The 27753-nt window shown below is 36.3% G+C and overlaps 2 protein-coding genes, 1 non-coding gene and 1 pseudogene across 6 annotated transcripts in view; 2 read left to right on the top strand and 2 right to left on the bottom strand.

Annotated features, from left to right (window-relative positions):
- Erp44 (endoplasmic reticulum protein 44) overlaps positions 1 to 14402 on the bottom strand; it is a 79699-nt gene extending 65297 nt beyond the window's left edge. Inside the window, exon 1 of the mRNA XM_046457236.2 lies at positions 14272 to 14402. Within this exon, the coding sequence (XP_046313192.1) occupies positions 14272 to 14328 (57 nt within the window). The 5' untranslated portion in view covers positions 14329 to 14402. The remainder of the gene's footprint in view (positions 1 to 14271) is intronic.
- Positions 3756 to 3918, bottom strand: LOC124101459 (U1 spliceosomal RNA). Its single transcript, XR_006854610.1, has one exon. It is a non-coding gene; the product is annotated as a U1 spliceosomal RNA (small nuclear RNA).
- Positions 14403 to 14535: 133 nt separating the features above from the next.
- Positions 14536 to 27753, top strand: part of Invs (inversin) — a 163665-nt gene continuing 150447 nt past the window's right edge. For all 4 annotated transcript variants that reach the window (XR_006854587.2, XM_046457231.2, XM_046457232.2 and 1 more), the window contains exons 1-2: positions 14536 to 14910; positions 20654 to 20783. Coding sequence is in view for 3 of the 4 variants with exons in the window: in XM_046457231.2 (XP_046313187.1) it covers positions 20678 to 20783 (106 nt within the window). In the remaining variant the exon portion in view is untranslated. The remainder of the gene's footprint in view (positions 14911 to 20653; positions 20784 to 27753) is intronic.
- Positions 14922 to 20581, top strand: LOC131424047 (putative monooxygenase p33MONOX; annotated as a pseudogene).

Here is a 27753-nt window from a genome sequence, read left to right as displayed (position 1 = left end):
TATAAATTACATATTTTTGTAGGCTTCACATTTGATACTTAGTTGACTAAATGATCCATTTAGAAGACTATAGACTTCTTATATGAAAACTGTTGTTTGAATTACTAAAAGCAAAATGTTCACTGAAATTGCTGCAATAATTTCACTTACTGATAAATAGGAAAATTATGTTCATCCCTACAACATGTGAGAATTACTTCTACACCTTACAATGAGGAAGGTCTTTCTAATATTTATAATCCAAAAATAAAAGGTTAAACATACATGTATGAGCACACTCTATAAAAATGCTGTAAAAAAATAGAATAAACAAAAAAGAGAAAAGAAATTGAAAAAACATATGAAGGGGAATAATTTTCCTTAACTGTAAAGTTCTTAGAAATATGTAAGAAAAAATATCTTAACAGAAAAATTATAGCCTCCAGGAAGAGAAAGAGGGTCCTCTACTTACAAACTTTCAATTTACAAACTTAAAAGTTTTCACAGATGCAAAGCAAACACAGTCACATAGGCTCTGCCTATCCTCAACAGATGAAACTATTCATCCTTGATAAAAGGTGTCATTCCAGACTTACAGCAAAAGTACTAACAAATATAATTTCAACATCTATATTTATATTTAAAGAGAAATGCTTCCCATTATTTTTTAATGATTTCCATTTAAAAAAAAAAAAAGTTATGCCAGGCATGGTGGCACACACCTGTAATACCAGCAGCTCAGGAGGCTGAGGCAGGAGGATTGCGAGTTCAAAGCCAGCCTCAGCAACTTAGAGAGGCCCTAAGCAACTCAGTGAGACCTGTCTCTAAATAAAATATTTAAAAAGGACTGGGGACGTGGCTCAGCAGTTAAGTGCCCCTGGGTTCAACCCCCAATACCAAAAAAAGAAAAAAATTATATTTACACACACATTTGGTTTCTTTTATTGGTACTGGTTTTAATTACCTAATATAATTTATTGATATAAACTATCCCAGTCCCTGACAATGAGTCAATAAACTTTGAAAACAAGAACTCTGCTTTCTCTTAAAAGAAAATGTACCCTAAAGACACCCTTATGCCTTTCTTAAACCTTAAAAAGCCTTTAAACAACACAAATAAAAGTGCATTTAAGGCCACTCAGAAAACATCTTTTATACTATCTTCACAATATTCAGGAATCTTTATTAACTAACTACTTATATGGAAATATAAAAAAGCTCTCTGCTAGTTTCCTCAAATACCACAATCCACTTGCATTAGAAGTGGATGACCCAGGAAAGCTAGATACTACTGCACAAATGAGTATTCCCCAAATAAAGTAAGCTAGAAAGACATCAAACACAGCAGCCTTATGTGCAATGTAAATCTGATTATTTTGCTGCATGACACGACACAACACTGGATACTTCTCAGAATTAAAAGCTATTTCTTGAATATTCATGTTGTTATGGTTTTTTGTTTGTTTGTTTTTCAAGGTAGATAGTGATAAGTCAATGACCCATATTTTATTTTATTATTATTTTTTATAATACTTTTATTTCACTTATTTATTTTTATGTGGTGCTGAGGATTGAACCCAGGGCCTCACATGTACGAGGCAAGCACTCTACCGCTGAGCCATAACCCCAGCCCCATATTGTTATGTTTTAAATCACTCTTTTGTTGAAGATAACAACCATTGTGTACCAAGGAGTTCTTCTTAACTGTGGACTGGAAAATACAATTTTCCCTCTCTTCCAACCAATTCCTGATCTTTCCAATAATGAAAGGTTTAAGTATTATGAGATTAGAAAATTTACTTTAGAAAAGTAAAAACATACAATTAACTTTTCTTAATCTAAACTGAAATGCCCATCATAAATTATTTCATCTGCCAATGGATTCTCACTAAATACTTTCATCACAGTATCCAAATTTCAAAAGATCTGTTATAACAGATTTGGCTTATGGCCAAAACTTACTAAAAGTAGTAAATATTACACATGCTTTCTGTGTAAATAAATTTACAATCTATTGGAAGCAATGTTTAAGGGCTAAATACTGTGCATGTAAGTCAGACTTATCAGAGCAAATAAAGCTATATACCAGAAATTTGGAATCTTCCACACTTACACATATAGGAATTTATTTTTTCATATTTTCAGTGACCTAAAGTCTGTAGTAATAATCTACTCTTCCCTTACTGGAGAAAGATTATATATTTCTAAGAATCATCATCATTTTCCATATCTAGTCAATTACAAGTCAGAGATATAGTTTTTGAATGATTTTGAATGCTCAAAGTAATAGAAATGATGCTTTTCTAGAAATATGAAACTAATGATACCTTTCAAATAGCAAGAGCAAAAGCTTACTTCCCCACTTTCACCATACCACTTATAGAAATTTATTTGCTTTTGTATTAAAAGCAGAAAAGCATATCAAGTTGGATCTTTATTTCTATCAATCATAATTACCTTTGTCACTATTTTGATAAAAACCAGGGGAAAGTGACAAGTTGATAAGCACTTTAAGAAACCACCACTATTTGGAATCAGACTTTTAAAATAAAAAGCATCATCCATTTATTCATTTCAGAGGGTCAAAAGAGAGTACAGTTGGGCTAGGGTTGTGGCTCAGTGGTAGAGTGCTTGCCCGGCATGCATGAGGCACTGGGTTTGATTCTCAGCACCACATATAAATTAGTGAATAAAATAAAAAGTCCATCAACAACTACAAATATATATATTTTTTAAAAAGACAGTACAGTCACAAAAGGATGGTCAGCACAAGCGCTAGCCACGTACATCATACTTTCTCCATTTCACAGTGACTCCATTTGTCCAGTACACTGCTCTTCTCTACCCAATACTTTACAAAACAAACATCTCCTATATACCAGACACAATGCAATGTAGTACTCTGTGGACACTGTATCTTAATATTACAGCCTTGCAAATAATTAGCTCCACTTTTAAGTCAGAAAAACTGAGGCTCAGAAAGAGAAGGAAAATTGTCTAATATCATACAGCTAAAAAAGAGAGAGAGCCAGAAATGAAGCAAGTCTTTCTAGCTTTAAAGTCTCTCTACCTTCTAGTATTATTAATAATCCTGGAAATCCACATCCTAGAACTACTTCTATAATGCATCAACTCTCCCTGAGACAGATGTATATTATACAATTAGCCTTCTAGAGAAAGAATCCAAATAATAAATATGTATTTGAAGCATGCAGCATGTTTATATGAAGTGCTGAGGATCGAACCCAGTGTCTCATGCATGCCAGGCAAGTACTCTACCACTGAGCCACAACCCCAGCCCACTGTACTCTCTTTTGACCCTCTGAAATGAATAAATGGATGATGATTTTTATTTTAAAAGTCTGATTCCAAATAGTGGTGGTTTCTTAAAGTGCTTATCAACTTGTCACTTTCCCTGATTTTATCAAAATAGTGATAAAGGTAATTATGATTGATAGAAATAAAGATCCAACTTGATATGCTTTTCTGCTTTTAATACAAAAGCAAATAAATTGCTAATAATAAACTATTTTTATAGTTTACAAACATTATTAACATCAATTTGATATCTCTGCATCATCATAGAAACTCTGAGGCTGAAAGAGGAATCATACTCCTATTTTACAAATAAGAAAATCAAAATTTCGTAGTGTCTAGCATATAGTAAAAGCAAAATATTTGTTAAATGAATAAGATCCAAATAAGCTAAGTGACTTATCCAAATTAGTGGCAGAACAGGGTTCAAACCCAAGTATTTTTTTTTCTTCTTCTTTTAACTGGGGAAACCTTGAATGAATTCTCCCACTACCACAAATTATGCAATTGAGTTTCCCACATTGGGGGAAGCCTCTGGGGTCAGAACATCCAGAGTGCAATGGATGAGATTCACCCTGGGAAAACCACCTTTATGATCATGGTAGCTCCCTGCTAGGTAAGTATCCAGGCCTTTATTTTATATATATATATATATATATATATATATATATATATATATATATATATATATATATATATATATATAAAAGTTTAGGTGAACACAGTATCTTTATTTTGTTTCTATGTGATGCTGAGAATCGAACCCAGTGCCTCACGCATGCTAGGAGAGCACACTACCATTTGAGCCACATCCCCAACCCCAGGCCTTTTAAAATCCTAAAACCAGTGGACTCTTCAACAAAACACAATTACCTCCATTAAACTAGTTTCATAATTATACAATGAATAAGTACAATACTAATTAGGTATAGTTATAAAACAGAGTTAAGTAGATCATTTATTCACTTACTGTCCCATTTTTAAGCTGCTTCTGTCAGTTAACAGTAGAATCAGAAGACCACAGTGGATAAAAACTAGTCTTGTGAGCTCAATACTTCAGTGTACACAATTTCAATATGACTGGATGGGCAACTTGAAAAATATTTTTAATCATCTACTCATTTGCTGATTCCCCTAATCCTAACATTTACTCACCACCTACTATGTAGCAGATACCAGAAGAATTTCCTCAGATGTACTATAGATACATTTACAACTTTGTAGAAGAGGTCTTTATCCCCATCTTACACTTAGAAAATGGAAGCTCAAGATCAAGTAACTCTGAGGTACGTTGCCAGGCTAGTAGTCACTTCCAAGTGGTAGGAGTACAAGTACACGTACAAGTGATATCTTTTCTGTCTATATTCCCATGAACTAATATCTACCTCTCTCCACCAGGAATGAACAAGAGCCTAACCTTATATTGTTCAACATATATAACTATTAGAAATCCATTCAAATATGCACCAAAAAATGTAGAAGGCTATATACTAAAATGCTATCATCAGTTGGTATATGCACGTCTGTATTATGCTTTTCTGTATCATGAAAGCATATCATTAACAGAAAAACATAAGGAACTCTTGGTTTAAAATCTTAAGTGATCACAATAGTGTTTTTCACACTTCAAGTGTGACACCTCACTCTCCAGTCACACGCAGAATGATATTTTAATATAGTAGAGAAACACTGCTGATATCCAAGGCAAACCCTTAAAAACATCAACAGGCCATATTTTTACAGGTAATTTTACTAACTACAATGTAGATATGTTCTTATTCAGTAAACTTTCTCCTAAAGCATCTTTTAAAGTATGATGAGATGAAATCCCCTCAAGTGGGATTTCACCAAATTGCAGACCTTCAAATCCCAAAGTCAGTCACATTCCATTAGTGTTGAGAGAAACAGTCTATTCAACCCTACTTTACACTCAGCTAAGAAAACAAATCCTCCAGAGGGAAATTGCCTAAATGACCTTGTAAATAATAAGATCTGGGCATTAGAAGGCACACTTGTAATCCCAGCAACTTGGGAGACAGGCATGAGGATCACCAATTCAAAGACGGTATGGGCAACTCAGTGAGATCTTGTATTATAACAAAATAAAAAGTGCTAAGGATGAGTGTTTGCCTAGCACACAGGAGGCCCTCAGTTAGATCACCAGTAAAAGGTGTGGGGAGGAGAGGGAAGGTGTATAAGAAAATGAACACTAAGACTCAAATTCTTATTTTCAAATTTTAACTGATGCCTCCCTAACCACTAGGACACGGAAATCCAAATCTATTTCACTGACAAGATGACTGACATTTTCCAGATTACTGCTGTCCCATGAACGAACAAGATATACATTCCTCAAAGCTTTGAAACACTACTGGAGTAATTTTCCTCATTCTTTAGCTCACTTTATCTTGCTCTAGAACAGCACTATTCACTTCCTGTGGATGGCACTTTCTGGGATGATAAAATACATTCCACGATCCATAATGTGCACCTTCATACACTAGACGTGCCAGATTATGTACTCCAAATGTAGCTACTGTGACTGAGGAATGGAACTTTTATTTAATTTAAGTGAATTTAAATTTATAGGACAACTTTAGACAAGTATAACTTCAGTCATTATTAGTGCACATCACCCATTCATGTTCTTATGTTCATTCCCAATAGATAACTGAGAAGTGATAGTCTTCTAAAAAAATAAAAAGGGTTCCAACTCTTTTTCCAAGGTCAAAAACTCTTCTGATTCTCAAAGACTTGTTAAATACAATTACTAAAGGTCCTACTATCAGACTGTGACAATCTTGAAGAAGAAATGGAAAAATCACTGGCACTCTAATATTCAGCCTAGTTTTTTTAAAAAAAATTTTTTTTAGTTGTAAATGGACACAATATCTTATTTGTTTGTTTGTTTATTTATTTATGTGGTGCTGAGAATGTGGTGCCAGGCAAGTGCTCTACCACTGAGCTACAACCCCAGCCTCAGCCTAGTTTTCTCTAGTTCAAATACTAGGAAGTTTTTTTGAGATGATTTCCTCTTTCTTTTTTGTATTAGTAATGTTAATGTCTACAAATTCAAGCAACTTTTAAAATTAGAGTTCAGTACAATGCTCAAGGTTCTACATAATGACATAATCATAAGGCTAGAGAAATAGAGATTCTGACCACAATATCACTGAGGAATTACAAAGCAGTTACAGAATGATTTGACCTGAGGCCCATGGCATCACAGGCAAGACTCATTGGAAGTGGCTTTTTTCCTATCCCCTGTTAATCTGATGATGATGAGAATTCACTAAAAACCAGGATTCTTATTTTTGCTAAATTGATAACTGTTATGGAAGTTGGGCAAAGGGTTTGCCAGCTTCTTTAGAACCAATTCTTATATTTAGCCATGTCAGCAAACCAGATAGGAAGACTTTGTTACAAAAACAAAACAAAACAAAAAGTATTCACGTAAAATATTTCACAGATAGCCCTTGTTTTTCATTCCATTCATATCTAAAAATTAACCAATCAATTAACCCTTCAAGTCAATACTGAAATTCGTCTTTTTCAAAAAAGTTGCTCTACCCTCCCCTTAGAACTAATTTGTTTCTTACAAACATCTACAACGATACTTCTCAAACTTTTTAAAGTACATTTGAGTTACCTGGGTAAGTATACAGTACAGGTTCTGATTCAGTAGGTAAAGCTACTTGGAAGAAGCATGCTTAGGCTCACAATCCCACCTCTGAATATCTACAACCCATATCTATAATTACTTTCAGGTATCACTTTCCTTTTGGTATTCTAATTATTTACATATACATCTTCTCTCCCCAAGTGAATGACAAATTTCTTGGAGGCATGATTTACATATCAATTATCTTTTTCTCTTTCATAACAAATAGGTATTCAAGTGACAAAAGGAAAGAAAAAATAGTAATGATAAAGAGCAGGTTCTTCCAATCTAGATACCCCTCAATAGGTGAATGGATAAAAAAAAATGTGGTATATATACACAATGAAATATTACTCAGCAATAAAAGAGAATAAAATCATGACATTTGTAGGTAAATGGACGGAGTTGGAGAATATAATGCTAAGTGAAATTAGCCAATTCCAAAAAACCAAATGCCAAATGTTTGCTCTGATATAAGGAGGCTGATTCATAGTGGTGTTGGGAGGGAGAGCATAGGAAGATGGGAGGGGAAAGGAGGGGGCAAGGGGTATAAAAAAGATGGTGGAATGGCATAGACATCATTACCCTAAGTACATATATGAAGACAAGAAAGGTGTGAATATACTTTGTATACAACCAGAGATATGAAAAATTGTGCTGTATATGTGTAATATGAATTGTAATATATTCTGCAGTCATATATAACAAATTAGAATAAAAAATAAAATTTAAAAAAAAAACAGTAGCTTCCTGCAGCCTGGAATATATAGATAGTTCCCTTCTACCAGATCAAAAGTAGACTAAGGATTAATAAATGCTATTAAAAATCAAACTTTGTAATCATTTCCTTGGCTAGATGAAACAGAGCACAGCAGTGATCAATATCAGAAAAGCTGTAACCAAAGCACACTTCCCTTTATATGTACAACAGGGTGAGTGGCACAGTGCTATAACTTGTGAAAAAGCAAAAAATTTTAAGGAAGTATTCAAACTTAAGGAAGTCTACAACTTAGAGGAAATCAGAGGAATACCCTTTTTGAAAATAGAGAAAATCAGAGGAATACCCTTTTTGAAAACAAGCAGAGTATATAAAGAATTACTGAATCATCAAATCCAATGTGCTTACCTTATGACTACAAATTCAAGTTAGATAATTTATCTAAGGCTACTGTGTTAAACGGAAGAGTTTGGAACTTGCACATAGATGTCCTGATATTTCTTTGCATAGTGCTACCTCTTTAAGGGACACTAATGAACAAAGGAATAAAACCTTCCATTATTCTTAAAGTTTATCTTCTGACTACATTTATTCTGAGTTAATGGAGGAAGGAGGAGTAACTGATTTTTGGAAAAGAGGACAAATAACATGAACAAGTTACACACACATACACACACTCTCTCTCTCCCTCTCCCTGCCCTCCCTCACAGAAACACAGAGTCTCAATAAATGTGCAAAAATTCAATTCTGGTTATAATAAATGTAAATAGAAATTATATATCATCTTTCGGTATACTAAATTGGCAGACTATAAAAGCACTCCCTGTTGATTAGAATGTGAGGAAGTGGCACTGTTGGCAGAAATTCACATAGGTACAACTTTCCAGTAGAGCAATTTGGTACCATGTATCAGAAACTCCAAACAAAAAATATCACATGTGACTCAATAAATATAATTTTAAAAGTATCCCAATGATATATTTGGAGATTCGCAGTGAACATCATCATTGTATGTTTTTCTTTTATACATTTTCTATAACACTGAAAAAAAACAGAAATAACCAACAATCCAAACATCTTTAATAAAAGATGGTAAATTATAGTGCATCTATAGGGTGAACTATTATAAAGCTCTTTGAAAACCATGATTTACAGTTTAGGAAATGTTTTCAGTACTGTGAAATGAGACACATTCTCCAAGGCTTTTATAAATTTTAACTCATTAGACACATTACTTAATTCAGACAGGGTAGTCCATTCCAGTGTCTCTCAACATTGAGTACATCATAGATTCAAATAACAATAATATAAAGGGCTACTGTCTCTTTCAGTGTGTGTGTGCAGCATACAGAAACAGAAGACCAACAATCTCAAAGGTAGGAAGATACTTCACATTAAAAATACACAAATGACATTTAAATTAAAAAAAACTCAATCACACTCATATTAAAAAGGAGCAAATTAAAAGACATTGATATACCAATTCCCACCTATCAGACCCACATCATACCTTGCTAAGGATACAGAAAAACTTACATTGTTGGCAAGATCACAAAATGGCCTAATCCCTATATGTAGGATTTCATAATATCAACAACACGTACAAAGTTCCATAAACTATACATTTACTTTTTGCTTTGGAAGCAGTAAATTTTATTAATTTTTTGGAAATTTAAAAAGCATATTTGTTATCAAATTAACAATAATAGACCAACAATAGGTTAACATAAATAGCATCTCTTATGAAAAACAACTTATTTCCTAAGCAAAATAGATTTTAGAGAGAAGTGTGAAATTACTTAAGTTACTGCAAATCTAAGATCTGGTTTAATAAAAGATGACAAGATTCTCATATTTGCCTTTGCATTTAATCTGAAAGCAGTAGATTCACATGATTATAAATGTTAAAAAACTAAAAATTGAAAAATAAATAAAACAAATGAACTTAACCATATATATGAGCTTAACCATATATATTGGTTAAAATTACTTGAACTGAATTATAAATTTATAGCAAACATAAGGAACAGAAAAACAAAAATCCAAACCACAAGGACTATCAGTAATACCCATAATGTGAGAAATTCTACAGGACTGTTTCCTAAAGAAATTTATAAGGAAAAAAGATGAGATGGAGAGAGATCCTATAAATTTAAAACTTTGGCATGGGGGTATAGCTTGGTACAGTTCATGGTTAGCATGTGCGAGGCCCCTGGTTCAATTTTTAACACCAAAAAAAAAAAAAATGTTTCATAAGAGAGACATCAATCAATTAGAATGTATACACCTTATATGGCCCCTGGTTTGGTCAGTCTGTTTTTTTTTTTTTTTTTAAATTTATTTTTTTAGTTGTAGGTAGACAGTAAATATCTTTATTTTTTATTTATTTATATGTGATGCTGAGATTCAAACCCAGCACCTCACACATGCTAGGCGGGCGCTCTACCACTGAGCCATAACCCCATCCCTGCTCAGTCTGTTTTTTAAAAAATGGACATAATCTGGGCTGGAGTGGTGGCTCAGTGGCAGAGCGCTTTACTAGCATGTGTGAGGCACTGGGTTCAATTCTCAGCACCACATATCAATAAATAAAATAAATGTCCACTGACAACTAAAAAAAACTTTTTTTAAAAAATGGACATAATCAGGAAAATCCAAACACTAACAAAATATTTGATTAATTTTTCAAAATGTGGTAATGATATTACAGGGAATTTTCTCTCAACAATTAATGCCTGGGTCCCACAGATATAACTGATCTGGTGTAGGGCCATGATATTTTCAGCTTTGTTTTTCAGTGCTAGAAACTGAACACATTCTACCACTGAGCTCCACCCTGATATTATTTCATTAAAATTGTCCCAGGTGATCCTAAGTCAGGTATTATAAGCCACTGTTATGAAGGAAATTATATCAGCAGGATAAATAACCCACTTAGTTATAAAATGAACTACATGCCCCCTGAAATACTTTTCTTGAAGATTGGAAACTGTACTTATTGGCATTAATGGTTAAAAAATGACAACTTTTGAGTTCTACTGTATTTATTTTTAAGATACTTACAGAATTTTAATTAAATAAATGTTTACTTAGCTCTCTAATTCACTTAATTTCCTAAACTAAACAACTTCTCCCAGCTCCCTATGCGCACTGAACAAACCAGGAGCAACAATGGTAAGTCTTAAGCATTCAGGCATGAGCAATTAGGACTACTATATATAAACACATTTATCAAGAAATTGAGAAAACATCTTCAATAAAGCAACTGGAGCAGAGTGCTAAAAGTCTTTGAACCACAGAAGAGATTACTTAGGATATATGATGCAACTTCATTCCAATTTAGCCTTATTTCCAAAACTCTTGTACACAATCAATGCAGAAAGAACAATACAAAGAATAAAGCTGAAGATGATCACTTTCAACCCTGAATAAACCTATCTCAGAAACAAAAATAAGTAGAAAAGGTTGAATGAATATATTTTAACATACATTAAAGCACAGAAAATAGTTATCACATTGAACTTTTGTATTCAGTTATCTATCCAGAGAGGATTTTCAGGCATAAAGTGGTGTATTCTAAGATGTTTTTGAGATCAGCAAAAAGATAGTTACTTGCCTCCTGAAGCTTAGGTTGTGCTTCAGCTGTTATTGTACAAATGTTACTAACTTAAGTAGATCTAGCTCTTTAGAGCTGATGCATAAAATGCCTGAAAAAAACTGTGGAAAGAGAATATACGGCTATTTACAGCAGGAAATACAGGAAAAAAAAAATGACCTGAGGGGTAGTTGGAGAATGTTTAAAAAAGTACATTGGGTAAGATAAAGAATATATTTATTAAACAGGTTAACACTGACTAAGCAGGTTCCATAATTTGACAGAATCATCAGGTAATTAGAGTTGTGATTAGATAGACATTTTATAAACATTTGTTAAGTAGTATGAAATTATTAAAGTAGGTAAACGACTGTGTTCAAACTAAATCTAGTATGACTTGTAATTCTGGTTTATTAAGTCTTTTCTGGGGCTTTATTTTCCAGCCCATTAACTTTTACAAGTATTCTCTAAAATATCTGCTACATTTGCTTAAAAAGGTATACAAAATGCTAACTAAAATTTAATTAAATCGAGATTTTATTTGGAAAAAACTGTTCCTTTATATACTTAACAGGGTTGGTAGGTTTTCTAGGAAAAGCATGAGTTATTTCTAAATAAATTCTTTTTCATTTAACTTAGCTGTACAACCAAAGAATATTATTTGAGGAAAGTGTATCTGATGTAGGTTTCGTATTCAATGTTTCAACTTTTCTTTCCAATGTCTTAAGATTTTTGTCCTTTGTACTTTTCAGGAACTTTAAAATAATTTATAAGACAATTTTAAGTCATTTTATAGATAAGAAAAAGATTAGTATCTAGTTCCTTAAGGAGAAATAGGTCTCTAATAATTGTATTGTTGCAACATTTCTAGAAGGAATAAAGAATCACAGTATATTTTTAAAAATCATTAAATAATAATAAAGCACTACAGAGAATATTCTTCTCTATACAGAAATCATTCATTGTTGTATACTTATGAAAAGTAGCAGTAAGATATATCATCATTTAGCTGGTATATCTTATTGCTACTTTGAACCATAGAAGAGGTTACTTAGGATATATGATCCAATTTCATTCCAATGTAGCCTTATTTCCAAAACTCTTGTACACAATCAATGCAGAAAGAACAATACAAAGAATAAAGCTGAAGATGATCACTTTCAACCCTGAATAAACCTATCTCAGAAACAAAAATAAGTAGAAAGGGTTGAATGAATATATTTTAACATACATCAAAGCACAGAAAATAGTTATCACATTGAACTTTTGTATTCAGTTATCTATCCAGAAAGGATTTTCAGGCATAAAGCAGTATGTTCTAAGATGTTCTTGAGATCATCAAAAGATAGCTACTTGCTGTAATCCCAACAGCTAGGGAGGCTGAGGCCTCCAGAAGGACCATGTGTTCAAAGCCAGCCTCAGCAATGGTGAGGCGCTAAGCAACTCAGTGAGACTCTGTCTCTAAATAAAATACAAAATAGGGCTGGGGATTGTGGCTCAGTGGTCGAGGGCCCTGATTCAATCCCTGGTACAAAAAAAAAAAAAGAAAGAAAGAAAGAAAGATGTACCATCATTTAATATTACCATGTTAATATACAGTGTTGAGTTCTCAAAAGTATTTTGCCAGGGCTGGGGTTGTAGCTGGGTGGTAGAGTGCTTGCCTAAAGTGTGTGAGGCACTGGGTTCGATTCTTAGCACTGCATATAAATAAAATAAAGGTGCATCAACAACTAAAAATATATTTTTAAAAAAGTATTTTGCCATTTCATCTAGTTTTTTATAGTGCTTTATCTGAAAGGGACCTAGTAGTATCCATATATGGCTTTTAAACATGGCTTACAAGTCACAAAGAAAAAGAAAACTATTTCAAATACAAATAGTAAATCTTTAAGGTGATAAGATGGAGTAAGCAATGTAAGTTAAGAAAACCTGTTTCTAAGGCTATGGATTTAACTCAATAGTACAGCACTTGCCTAGCATATGAGAGCTCCTGAGTTCAATCCCCAGTTCCTGTGGGTTACTTAACTATGTCCCTTAGATTGTGAAGAAAGTGGTTTATACTCAATAATTTTCATTTTAAATTTTAAATTTCTAAAAACTACAATTAAAGTAGTTTGAAATATTGTACTATAATAACTACCCAATTAAATACCCATCATTTTGTCACATTGAGTTGGCCCTTCACTTTTGTCTGAATTTTACCTAAATCCTAGGACACTTAGGTTACACAATCAAATGTACTTTGGAGTCAGAGGAACTAGGGAAAGATTCCTTTATAGAATGGGATGACACTGAGCAGGTTAGAAAGTTAATGAATGCATGTGTTTGCAGAAGACCTGGTCTCAAGACAAGAGAGAAAAGAAATATGCTTCAGTGGGAGGTTGTAAAGATCTGAAGGAGGCCTTGAGTTGAGCCTGTTAGATAATCACATTCTCCATATTTGCAAACCTTTATTCCCCAGTAGACACCAAACCAGTTTCCAGTTCCGGGTTCCCAACCAATCCCATGAAGCCACAACAGAGGGTTCTGCCAACCTGGGCACCGTTTCAGGGCTCTAGAGTGAGATCTGCACGACCCCAGCACCTGTCGGCTTCACAGCCTTCCCAAATGGAGAAGGGGGAGGGGGGGGGAAATACACTAGGTTCTATCCTCCGTCCTTTTGCACTGAGGCTTCCACCAGGTCCACACACCCTCAAAACTGAAACAAGCCCTGCAGCCCGGCGGTAAAGGGGAGCTCCTCATGGTAACCCTCCCATGTACCACTCCTCAAGAACTAATTCTCTTGTTTACAGGTCCCAACCCCGACCGCGGTTCCTCAGGCCTCCAGGACCCCAGGCCTAGGGAGCCAACAGACAAATGGAGAAAGTGAAGGCAGCAGAGGAGAGTGCACTCCTGGTCATCGGAGAAAGACAGGAATGCAGGGTCAGCAGTGGTGCCCCCTCGGCGAGGGCGGGAGGCGTCCCAGAGTTGGCCGAAAGGTCTGTCATTCCCCCACTCACTCACCAGGAGCAGCAAGGAGCATCTGACGTCGGGTAAAGATAGGAAGACGGCAGGATTCATGGTAACGCTGGGGTCCGCAGCAGGGACGGGCGTTGGCGGCTGGGAGTGGGCTGGGCTGGGCTGGGCTGGGCTGGGTTAGGAAAGGGCTGGGCTCCGGGAGCCAGCAGCAGTAGAGGATTTTCCCGGCGCTGCACCTCGTCCTCTCGACCCGGAGCTCCAGCGGCGAACACCCGGGACAACTTCCAGAGAGGCCTCGCACGCCCTCACTTCCGGGTCCTGTCTACCCCGGGGCACGTCGGGAAATGTAGTCCTGCGCTTCCCTCGCCGAGCAAGTCATCGGACATCTGGAACTCCCTTTCCCAGTAGGCCCTCGGCCTAGTCCCACCGAGCCCTCTGCGCGCGGGGCCCTGTGGGATTGAAAGGGCGGAGGGTGGTGTGTCTCCTAGTTTCTCAGGATAGGAACTACAGCTCCCAGAAGGCTGTGTGGTCGAGCCCCTCGGGCGGCCTTCTGAGGCTCTCCCGCTTCAGCGCCTTGGGGTCTGACCCTGCGGTGTAGTGTCCTGGCCTGGCGAGAGGGACGGCCCCGTGAGAGTCGTGCCTCCTAGAGCCGCCCCCCGGACGTCAGTCCTGGAGGAGGCCAGGGTGAGTAGGAAGGGGCCTGGCTGGGGAAGCTCAGATTGATCGCTGTGCACCGCCCTGACCGCTGCCGCAGACCCTTGGCCTCCTGAGTTGTGTGGCCTTGAGCCTTTATCACTAGCCTCCTTGCCTGCTTCCTCTTCTTCTGCACTAAATCCTCCGTTATGAACTAGGAGCCAGTGACTATTCCTTATTGTTTCTGAGGGCTCATGTGAGGAATCGATCTGGTAAGGGACAGGAAAGCACGTTGTAAACTGTAAAGCTCAGTGACAGATTGATTGCTTCTAACACCTGGATGACTCATACAGAATAATTACGAAATTCCTTAGCCAAGCAGTCAAGGATGTTAACCTGGCCCCGGTAGTCCCCAGCACCTTGTGTAAACCGGTCCTCCAGCTCTGAAGGATAGCCACTGAATAACCATGAAGCACCAAGAAGACAGTGTTTTGTGGTTCTCCCCTGCCTTTGCTCCAGTTTCCTGCTGCCTGAAATGGGCTTACCCCCTTCTCTTTCTGTAATTCCATCTCAAATGTCATCATCTCTGACATTTGTCATCTCTGACATGTCAACAACGAACGGATCTTTTAGTCCTCCTAATCAGAATTTCTTTTTGTGTGAGACTACAGCACCACTCGTTTTGTACCGTTATAATTATTACACCATTTATTACACTGGCATGTTTTATAATTAGTTAATGATGCCCTTGCATTTTATGGCACTTTAAGTAAGTGGTTTTGATTTTCGGTTATTAAAAAAAAATGGTTTACAAAAGAACACTAGCGCAAAAAAAAAAAAAAAAAAAAAAAAAAAAAAAAATTCATGCTAAAAAGTACCCTAAAAGAATGGCTTTTCCAGGATGACAAAATTAGACAGTGGCAGAGCCAAGACTTTCACTTAGATCTCCTGACTGCTAGGGCAGTGCTCTTACCACTAGCCACTCACCTCCCTCTCTGACAGAGCCCATGTGTAGTTGAAATGGGAAAATAAAAAAGAGCAGGTACTCATTTGCGTGAACTCACTACTCCAAGAAATTAAATTTTGATCCTTCTCACTCTTTAGACTTAGTACTCAGCCTGTAACTTTTAATTCAACAAACATGTACTAAGTATCAACCATACACCTGTAAATTCTAAATGCTAAGAATTATGAGATGAAATTTATAAATACATATAACTGAAAGCTAACTTTTATTTGTTTTTCAAAGTACATAAAGAACTCTTATGGCTTTTATAACTAATCACTTAAAATCCAAGTGAGGAATGAGAGTTCAAAGCAATGTCTGTTGAGTAAATGAACATAGTCTATCCTTTTTACTTTTCATATTTTCGAGAAATCCTGAGAGCTGAGGATATTTAAAGAGATGCTGCTTATTGTAAACACACCTAAGCCTAAAACCCAAAAGTAACTGCTCTTCCATCATGTTTCCATCTCCATCTGTGTTATGTAGATTTTTTCCAAGTGACTTTAATATAATTCTGCATATGACAGTGGTTCTTCCAACATGACAGACATGCTTGAAAATTAAAACTGTCTCAAGTACCCACTTCCTCTATATTTTCTGCCATCATGCTAACTCAAATAACAACATAAAATCTTTAAAAGCTAACCTATACCATAATTTTTAAAACTATCTTATTTGAACAAATAGCACTTATCAATGCCAAGTACTAGCTGATCAGTTGTGGAGCAAACCCAGAGTTTGTGGAGAAAAACCCCCAGGTCCAGGTCCACAGGAAGTACAGAGATTAGAATGACATGTTTTATGGTGAAATCAGAAGAGGACTTGGCCTATCTTCCTGGCAACAATTAACTGGAGCTAATTAATGGCTACTTGGTTTACAAATGTATGTGTTCTGCCTGAACCCCATGACTCCTACATTTTTATACTTGTTACCACCCTGATCCATGTAGGTGTTTAATTTTGGAACATTGATAGAGCATCTTAGGTTTAGGAAGGACATTTAAGATAATTGATATACCTACTTCTTTCTACTTCTCTCTCAGTTGCTTGAATCCTTAACTACATTTCTGACATAGTCCAGCCTCTGTTTAAATACTCTTATAGGGAACTCACTATTTTCCTACATAACTGATACACTTCCAGAAGTTTTTTAAAAACCACAAGAGACTACCAGCCAGACAATTTTCATTAATGAAATATGTTAATCATAAAATAAGATCTTAAGGTCCTAGTGGACTAAGGAGAGAAAAAACCATTTTTCACCTTTTGTGGGTATGAAGAAAAGAACTAGGTAGTTTTAATTTAATGCTTACATCTAGTTAATTCTGACTTGACAATTAAATTTATGTCATACCCATTTTCTGGCTTGATTCCCTATATCAATTGTAACATTTATTATTATATGGGATCATTACCTGTATTAACTTGGAAGTCACTGTGATTTCTTTTTTCATTGTGACTTTTGAATCCTGTGCCTAATGTTAATTATTGGGTGTTTTGTTTTTGCTTTTTCTCAGACAGTCCCTGAGAATGGTCTGAGAAGAACCCCAATCCTCTCATTTTACAGATTAGCAATTTGTGTAGAAGTCACCTAATTTACCACATTATGGTAATTCTAGGACTAAGACTGTAGTTATTTTTAATCTTAGTTGAATATTTCTTGTGAACCACAATATACTCACTTGAAAATGTTGAGACAGATTTCAGAAAAATTTCCTGCCAGCTTGTGCTCTTTAGATGGTGGTAGGGGCAGTTAGTGTTGCTGCCGCTCTCACCATGGCTGGATCTGGGCTGCACACATCATCCTCTTGGGAGATGTGGTCCCTGGGATCCTCTTTAACGCCAGAGTTTGAGCCGCAGGCAGCTTGGAGGCAGCAGATCAGACTTTCTTGGGAAGCTTTGCTAATTTGCAGCACCTGGACAAAGTTCCTCATGAACACCTGACAGCATGTCATGACGTCATTTCACTGTGGTGACAGGGACTCAGCCCTGAATTTTTATTTTATTTTTTTAAATACACGACAGCAGAATGTATTACAATTCTTATTACACATATAGAGCACAATTTTTTATATCTTTGTATAAAGTATGTTCATGCCAATTCATGTCTTTATACATGTACTTGGGTTTTTTTTACATTACAATTCTTATTACACCTATATACCACGATTTTTCATATCTCTGTTTGTATATAAAGTAGGTTGACACCCAATTCGTGTCTTCATACATGTACTTTGGATAATGATGTCCATCACATTCCACCATCCTTGCTAATCCCCTGCCTCCTCCTTTTCACTCCTCCCTCCCCTCTTCCCTATCTAGAATTCATCTATTCCTCCCTTGTTTCCCCTCCCTACCCCACTATGAGTCAGCCTCCTTATATCAGAGAAAACATTGGGCATTTGTTTTTTGGGGATTGGCTAACTTGACTTAGCATTATCTTCTCCAACTCCACCCATTTACCTGCAAATGCCATGATTTTATTCTCTTTTATTGCTGAGTAAAATTCCACTGGGTATATATGCCACAGTTTTTAATCCATTCATCCACTGAAGGGCATCTAGGTTGGCGCCACAGTTTAGCTATTGTGAATTGTCTCAGCCCTGAATTATACATAGGAAAAGCATATGGATCCCAGTCTTTTAATGATTCAGGACAAGCACAAGTGCCTAGTGTCTCTGTTCTTGGCTCTTGGACCTAGTGGGCCTGTAGACAATGTGTCCCTGCCCATGCAGATGTGTCTCTGGATATTCAGCATTGATGATGTCCCAAGGACCCTGCACCCATCACTCCTTCTTCATCAGACATGGGCAGCATCCCCTGGAAAACAGTGATTCCAGAGTACAAGTATCAGCATCTCATTAGGAAGGAGGAAAGAGCTGGACACGGTGGTGCATGCCTGTAACTCCAGCAAACAGGAGGCTGAGGCAGGAGGATGGAGTTCAAAGACAGCCTCAGTAACAGTGAGGTGATACGCAACTCAGTGAAACCCTGTCTCTAAATAAAATTCAAAATAGAGTTGGGGATTTGGCTTAGTGGCTGAGTGTCCTGAGTTCAATCCCCAGTACCCACCCCCTCAAAAATAAAAAAGGAGGAGAAAGAGGAAAGAAACCAGCCCCCATGACCCTTTCAAGGATCACTGACAATATGGACAAGGTTAAGGCTAAAGCTACTTGTGTCATCATAAATTCTCTAATCATAAAACACCCAGGAGAGCATTCAACATTTTGAGCAAAAGGCAAGACTAAGAGTTGCTGGCTATACACCTCATAAGGGCCTTACTACCAAGAAGACCAAGTACCTCTGAGGGGCAGAAGCACACTGCAAACTAAAGCTGCAGAATGGAGAGAGAACAAAAGAAAAGCAACCTGCATCCGCCCAATCTGCCCCAAGTAGCACCTCTCACTCTTCCCCTAAGCAGAGGCCCAGAGGCTGGTTGACTTATGGTTCCTCTATAGCCTTACTTGGTCCAAATCCTAGCACCATGGATCGTGGAAGTTGAGATAAGGACAGAAATTCATCAGATAAACGGAGCCATTTTGAACCAAGTTCCCTTCAGAAATATAATTCTGGAGGTTTTGTCATCCAGGACTACAAAGAAACCAAGAAGTCCTCTCCCATGGAGCTGATCCATGCCCAGACCACCCAAATAGCTGAATATCCAACAACCTTCAAGCTGCCCAAGATGGATGCCCCAGTAATAGAAGAAAAACTGCTGTGGACCCATAGTCTCAAACTATGTAACTCGAATATGCTCATACCCACTGGCTTCTAGAGTGCGTTCTATCATGGGTCTCTAGATGAAGGGCTTCTTGTCCTTTACTCCTTTTGTACCTTGGCTTGGACATAGGAATGGTATATTTTTTAAAAAAACTTAAACTGAGGCTAGAGATGGAGACATAATTAATTCTGAGAGACATCAGTACACAGCTTGTCTCTGTATGGAAGAAACCATTTTCAGCTGTTTCAAAATCAAACTAAAAAAAAAATCTCAGCAGTAATATTTGGAGGTCTTCATTTCCTTTTTTTTTTTTTTTGTATCATTTATCCCAGACCAGGACTTTGATCATACTTACTAGGTCAATAATGTTTATGCTATTCCAAAACCTAGGCTTCTTTTTATCACCCATCAACATGAGCATTGAATGGTACAGAAGTGTCCACTGACAAGTTTGGGTGACATTGGCCTTAACTCTGCTAGTGCTGCGCTCCAGCCTTGTTAGTTAGAGGGAACTAAGACTGATTTGAGGGCTGGGTACAGGAAACAGCCAGATTTGGCAGGGACTGCTCTTTCTAGGCTGAAACTGGAGTCTCCTTGCTTTTTATCCAACCTAATTTAACATCGATTTGGTTGGAAACTTCCTAAAGGGAGAAAACAAAGTGTATTGATTTGATATTGATAAATGGATATTCAGTTTGTGTGTGCGCGCGCGTGTGTGTGTGTGTGTGTGTGTGTGGTGATGGGGATTGAACTTAGGGCCTTGCACATGCCACATGCCAGGCAGGTGCTCTACCACTGAGGTATACCCCCAGCTCCAGAATGCTAAAGGTTTTTAGAGTAAAGAAGATGGTAAATACAGTTAGATTATACACTTGAAGTTCATGTGAAATTAGCATCACCTTATTTCAGTTTCTTTGTTCAGGTCAGCTTTAAACTGTTTTGGAGAGGAGATGTTTTTTTACCAAAACGAGCACACACACACACACACACACATACATACCCCAAAAAAAGAAAGAAAAGAAAAGATAATTTCCTGCACGAATTCATTGTCTGAATCATTGTTATAGGTTGCTCCGGTTGTTGAAAAGACTATGAACAGATCAGAGAACTTACTCTTTACTGGTTCCTCATCAGCATCACAAGTTCATGCTGCTGCAGTGAATGGAGATAAGGGTGCTCTTCAGAGGCTCATCATAGGTAAGCAATCCCTTTAAATTCAGAAACTGTAAAAACAATTTTTTGTCCTAAGGGAGTTGGTTAATCTTAGCTTTAATTTGCAATGTACTGATGCATTTTGATGTAAATATATTATTTATGGAAACATATTATTTATATTTTATTCCAGGACTTGGTTAACAAAGAAATTAAATTCTGAAACTTAAAAATATAGATTAGGATTAAGTGAAAAGTATTCAAGAAATTTTCATGTATTTGGTAGAGAGTCTAGATACTCTTAAAAAGTAATAGTATGTAGGTGTTATTAGAGTCAAGAAAATATATATGTAATTAGAAAGGGGATTAATTCATCTTTATAAAACATCTAGAATGAGACAGTGGAGAATGATCTTTTAAGATTTAATGTGCAGTATACACAAAGTTAATTCTGACTTGACAAAGTGCTAATGTTTGTAAGTAAACTTTAATTATTTAAAATTGATTCAATGTTATCCCTCTCATCTATTTGGATAGATAGACAGAAGTGTAGAAATTCTAGTAGGAGAGAACAAAGTGAAAGATGGACAGGCAATATTTAAAGACAGTGTAGCTAAGAATTTTCCAGAATTATAAAAATCATAAATTTACAACTCCCAAGAAGAATAGATGAAATAGATTTTTGGTAAACTTTGTAGGTATCAGTGTCTGATGACATCATGACTGATAGTTTGTTATGCAAAATCAAGTCCAAACTACTTGAACTTCCATACTCATTCCTTCAGAATTTGTTTTCATTATACATTTCCACTTTCTTCAGTAGTTTATACAGGTGTATACTAACTTCTGGTGAGGCTGGCAGTTACTTTTACTCTCTAGTGTGCCATAAATTTTGTCTTTTCTCTACACAATCTACCTCTTCTCCTCTTTTCTTTCTTCTACCAACTTACCTTCTTTTTTTACTAAGCAAACTGATAATGGCCTTTAAAAACGGAACTATTTACCTCATACTCTATGAAGATTTCTCTTCCTCTACAGAGACATCATCCCTGCTTTACCTCAACTACCTACATTCACAGCCCCTCCCTGAATTTTACATCTTCCACAACCTCCAAATCACTCATTTGAATGTTTCACCATTCATCCAAAACACTTTTACTTCCAGTCATCTACTAATGAGAACAGTAGTTTCTCATCCTCACTGAGACTTCCAGTCCATTATCATCTCTAGTTTTGACCACTGGCTTCTGTCTGTACCTTTCTTCCTATTCAGTCCTGATTCTGTGGTCTGTTATTAAAATCCTCTTGGAAAAATTCTCTTTTTTACTTCCTTTTGCTCTCTCAACTCTGGATAGAACTAATCCATCTATTCCTGGCAACCCCAAAGCAGTTGAACCTGGCTGGAAGATTCATAACATACCAAATTTATGATTCTCCACTTCAAATAAGCACTCAACACTTATTGCTCATAATGCCCCAAATTCATGATTCCCCTCTTCAAATAAATATTCAGAACTTAATGCTCGTCATGCTACATTTCTCCATAGCAAACATTCGGTACCTTCTCACTCTGCTGAAGCCTATGACTGCCAATTTCCTTTCTCTTCATTCTCAGATAATACCTTTTGCTTCCTAAAAGAAAATGAAGACATTGAGTAGGAATCCTCATATTTTAGCATGTCTACAAATAGTGCTACATCCATATACATCCTCTTCTTACTTCCTGCTAAAATAGAATAAATTTCCCTCTTTCATTCAAAGGCCAGTTCTTCCACACAAGCTCTGTATTCTATCCCCTTCTATTTTCTCACAAAATTTGCTCTAGTTTTTAAACTTCTGATTACAGTAGTTTCAACTTTTTTCCCCTTTCTTCTATTTAAATTCTTCATGTCAACATTTTAAGCATGCTCTATTGTCTCTTCCATTTAATAATCTCTTTCCTATTCCTATATCCCACTTTAAGTATTGCCATCTCTTTCAACTTTTCCTCACAACTGTTATTAGTACATATCTACACTGCCACATAGTGACTTAAAGAAGTCAGAAGGATAATATTTCATTCTCATAATAGTTCAAAAGTACATGGGCATTCTAGGGTAGATATATGTCACTGTTTCACAGAATCAACCAGGGATGCTGCTGGGCGTGGCTCTGCCATTCTCAACATCTATTTAACTTCCATGTCTGGATTCAAGGCAAATCTTCTCTTTGTAGTTAAAACCCAGATTGCAGGAAGAGAGAAAGAGAGAAATTTGTCATTAAGAAGGTGGGCCAGAGTGATGAGGGGGAGGGCTTCCACAATCTTCTGTTCCCTTGGAGTCTGGAACCCGCCATTTTTTCAATCTTTTTGTAGGCTTCTGTCCTGGATCCGGAGCCCAGGTGTCTGTGCTATGCAGAATCTGAAAACAAACCATAGGGAGAACACTGAGAACCCTGAGAGCCAGGAAATGGAACTGTTAACATTTATGGATATAGCCATTGATTTTACTGAAGAGGAGTGGGAATGCCTTCAGCCTGCTCAGAAAATTTTATATAGAGATGTGATGCTAGAGAACTATAGAAACTTGGCCTTCCTGGCCATGACTCCTAATCATATCCAAGAATATTCACCAGAAAAGGGCCTAAAACATATATTACATGAAGTGATAAGTGCAAAATATGGAAGTTGTGATCTTGCCTATTTACCACAAAAGAAAATATGGAAAACTACAAGTGAGAGTGAACACCAGAAATCATATAAAAAATCAGGCCTTGTTCATCACCAGAAAATGTATACTGGAGAGAAGCCCTACGAATATAAAGAATGTTGCAAAGCTTTTAGTAAAAAAAAAGGTCTTATTTACCACAGAGGAACCCACAATGGAGAGAAGCCCTACAAATGTAAAGAATGTGGAAAAGCTTTTGGTCAAAAATCAAACCTTATTCGCCACAGCAGAACTCACACTGGAGAGAAGCCCTACAAATGTAAAGATTGTGGCAAAGCTTTTGGTCAAAAATCAAACCTTATTCGCCACAGCAGAACGCACACTGGAGAGAAGCCCTACAAATGTAAAGATTGTGGCAAAGCTTTTGGTCAAAAATCAAACCTTATTTGGCACAGCAGAACTCACACTGGAGAGAAGCCCTACAAATGTAAAGAATGTGGCAAAGCTTTTGGTCAAAAATCAAACCTTATTTGGCACAGCAGAACTCACACTGGAGAGAAGCCCTACAAATGTAAAGATTGTGGCAAAGCTTTTGGTCAAAAATCACACCTTATTCACCACAGAAGAACTCACACTGGAGAGAAGCCCTACAAATGTAAAGAATGTGGCAAACCTTTTGGTCAAAAATCACACCTTATTCGCCACAGCAGAACTCACACTGGAGAGAAGCCCTACAAATGTAGAGATTGTGACAAAGCTTTTGGTCACAAATCACACCTTATTTGCCACAGCAGAACACACACTGGAGAGAAGCCCTACAAATGTAAAGAATGTGGCAAAGCTTTTGGTCAAAAATCACACCTTATTTGGCACAGCAGAACTCACACTGGAGAGAAGCCCTACAAATGTAAAGAATGTGGCAAAGCTTTTGGTCAAAAATTGGACCTTATTCACCACAGCAGAACTCACACTGGAGAGAAGCCCTACAAATGTAAAGAATGTGGCAAAGCTTTTGGTCAAAAATTGGACCTTATTCACCACAGCAGAACTCACACTGGAGAGAAGCCCTACAAATGTAAAGAATGTGGCAAAGCTTTTGGTCAAAAATCACACCTTATTCGCCACAGCAGAACTCACACTGGAGAGAAGCCCTACAAATTTAAAGAATGTGGCAAAGATTTTTGTTGAAAATCATACCTTACTTGCCACATCAGAACTCACACTGGAGAGAAGCCCTACAAATGTAAAGATTGTGGCAAACCTTTTGGTCAAAAATCACACCTTATTTACCACAGAAGAACTCACATTGGAGAGAAGCCCTACAAATGTACAGAATGTGGCAAAGCTTTTGGTGACACATCAAACATTATTCGCCAGAGCAGAAATCACAGTGGAGAGATGCCCTACAAATGTAAAGAATGTGGCAAAGCTTTTGGTCAAAAATAGACCTTCTTCACCACAGCAGAACTCACTGGAGAGAAGCCCTACAAATGTAAAGAATGTGGCAAAGCTTTTACTCAAAAATCAGGCTTTATTTGCCATAGAGGAACTCACACTAGAGAGAAGCCTTACAAATGTAAAGAATGTGGCAATGCATTCAGTCAAATATCACACCTTATTTGCCACAACAGAACTCACACTGGAGAGAAGCCTCACAAATGCAAAGTATGTGACAAAGTTTTTACTCAAATATTACACCTTATTTGCCACTGAAGAATTTACACTGGAGAGAAACCTTACAAATATAAGGAATGTGGCAAAGCTTTTAGCAATAAAACAGGCCTTATTCGCCACAACAGAACTCACACTGGAGATTAGCCCTACAAAAGTGAATAATGTGGAAAAGCTTTTAATAAAAAATAAAACTTTTTTCACCATAGCAGAAGACATCCTGGTGAATTTGAAATGTGAATAAAGTAATGATACTTTTAAAGAAAGACTAAACCTTGGGGCTGGGGTTGTGGTTCCATGGTAGAGTGCTAGCCTTGCATATTTGAGATCCTGGGTTCGATCCTCAGCACCACATAAAAATAAATAAGTGAAATTAAGGTATTGTGTCCAACTACAACTAAAAAATAAGCATTAAAAAAAGAAAGACTAAACCTTATTAACAACAGAATTTATACAGAAAAGAACCCCTACAAATTGAAATAATGCAGCAAAGCTTTTAATAAGAAATCAATTCTTTTCACCAGTAGGCTACTTATTCTGGAAAGAAGACATCTAAATGTAGAGAAAGTAGAAACATTTTAAATTATATATCATATATTACTAGGCATCAGAGAAAACACACTGGAGAGAAGCTCTACAAATGAGACCATTGTACCATTACTCTAAGAAAGGGACAACATTTAATCCTCACCACAATAACCATAGCGTAGAGAAAATTTTGAAATGTGAAAATTGACAATGTGACAATTCCTCTAAAATTTATTCAGCAATACTCAGCACCTATGGATACATACTGGTGAGAGAAAATACAAATGGAAAAAAAATGTAGCTACATGTTTCTTAAACACTGCTTATTTTTGGAGAATTCATTGTGCCCAGAAACTCTAAAAAGTTAAATAATATTTCCAAAATGTATTTAAATTTTAAATTCATTGAACATCTGAAAACTCATACTAGTAGTGAACATTGAACAGATTTTGTCCAAAATGTATGCCTTATATAACAATGAAACATTTATAATAAATGTGAGAGTATAGTAAAGTTATTATCTATATATTACACCTTGATGTATATGAGGATGAGTAAAATACAGAACTCATTTAAGTTTAAAAAACAAGTAGTTGTCTTTAAATATTGCTTAAATTTATTAAGCATTATCAAGTTATTTTGTAGAAATATCAGTCATAAATATCATATATGCATAGTGAAGAAACCTCATCTTTGAAAGAATATAATTGTTTTTCTAAATCAAAAATTACTATTTTCACTTTTGAATACTGAGAAAAGAATTATATGAAATCTATTTTTGATGTTTAACACACAAGTGTAATATTTTAAACTTTAATTTTTTTTGTATTTCAGTTTAAGTTTAGGTATTTTTATACACTGAGCCACATTCCTAAGCCCTCTCTCCACTTTTTCAAATTTTGAGACTGTCTTGCTAAGTTGCTGAAACCACAATAAGTTGCTGAGGCTGAATTTAAATTTCTGAAATTACTCAGCTTCCCAATTTGCTTGGATTACAAGCATGGACCATCATTCCAGGTTTACAGTGCATTTTTTAACCTATATTTAACTTATGTAGGCAATATGTCTTTATAACTGAATATTTGTTTATGTGTTAACACTCATGTATTGCAGCCTGTTGTTAAATGACAGATATCATAGTGTTCCACTTGACTAAATGTCCTATGTAACAGTAAAACATACTGTTGAGTGAATAATACTCTAGCATCTGTTAATACTTTTACACATTTTAATTAAACTTAATGTGGAATACAAAAAAAAAAAAAAAAAAAAGAAGGTGGGCCAGAGTTAGACACGGTCACACCTAGGACAGAAGAAACTTAAAAATGTCATTTCCTAGATGGTGTCATTTCCAACCAAAACTGAGGGTGCACAGTTCCTAAAAAGAAGAATTAGAGAATGGATGGAGGGCAATTATCATTATCTGCTGCCAAAACCAAGCTTCTTAGGCCATCTGCATTCAGTGTCCCTAATTCTTCACCTCAATCTACTCTTTTATTAAAAGAAAACAAAACATATAGTGCTATTTTGATATATACACATAGATAAAAATTTGTTACATGAATATAAAGCAAACACCCATGTAACCACCACTGTCAAGAAATCTCCATTGTCAGTACCTCCAAAAGTCCCTAATGCATTCTCTCCTCCCCTGTAGAGTAACTTACTATCTTGATTAATTTTTTTCTTCTTTCCCCTCCCTTCTTCCTCCCACCTCTCTTTTTCTCTCTTTCTTTTGCTGGGAATCAAACTCAGAGTCTTACATATGTTAACCATGTGTTCTGCCACTGAGCTGTATCCCTACCCTTTATTTTGACTTTTATAGTAATCATTATATTTTTGTTTTACCACTTATAAGTATACACCCTTAAATGCTAGAATTTTGTTTTGCCTTTTTTGAGTTATTTTTCCCAAATGTTCCATTTCTACTTGAACTGAAAAAAAAGGTGTACAGTAATATCATTTTTGTGCTCAAAACTCTTTAATTGCTTCCCATTATGCTTATAATGAAATTTAAAAAGCTATATGTACCTCTTTTCCTCTCCAACCTCACTTTTCACCACTCTCTTCTGAGAAATTTGCTTTCTTTCAGTTTCTCAAACCTGCCATCTCATGGCTTTCACTTGACATGCTGTTTTCCTGGTCTCTGTCTAACTCTTAGTTACCCTACA

This window comes from Marmota monax, unplaced genomic scaffold, assembly GCF_021218885.2.
Source record: "Marmota monax isolate L192 unplaced genomic scaffold, Marmota_monax_Labrador192_F-V1.1 WCK01_AAM20220418_F8-fsc00069, whole genome shotgun sequence".
Classification (NCBI taxonomy): domain Eukaryota; kingdom Metazoa; phylum Chordata; class Mammalia; order Rodentia; family Sciuridae; genus Marmota; species Marmota monax.
This window is presented reverse-complemented; position numbering and strand designations above follow the sequence as displayed.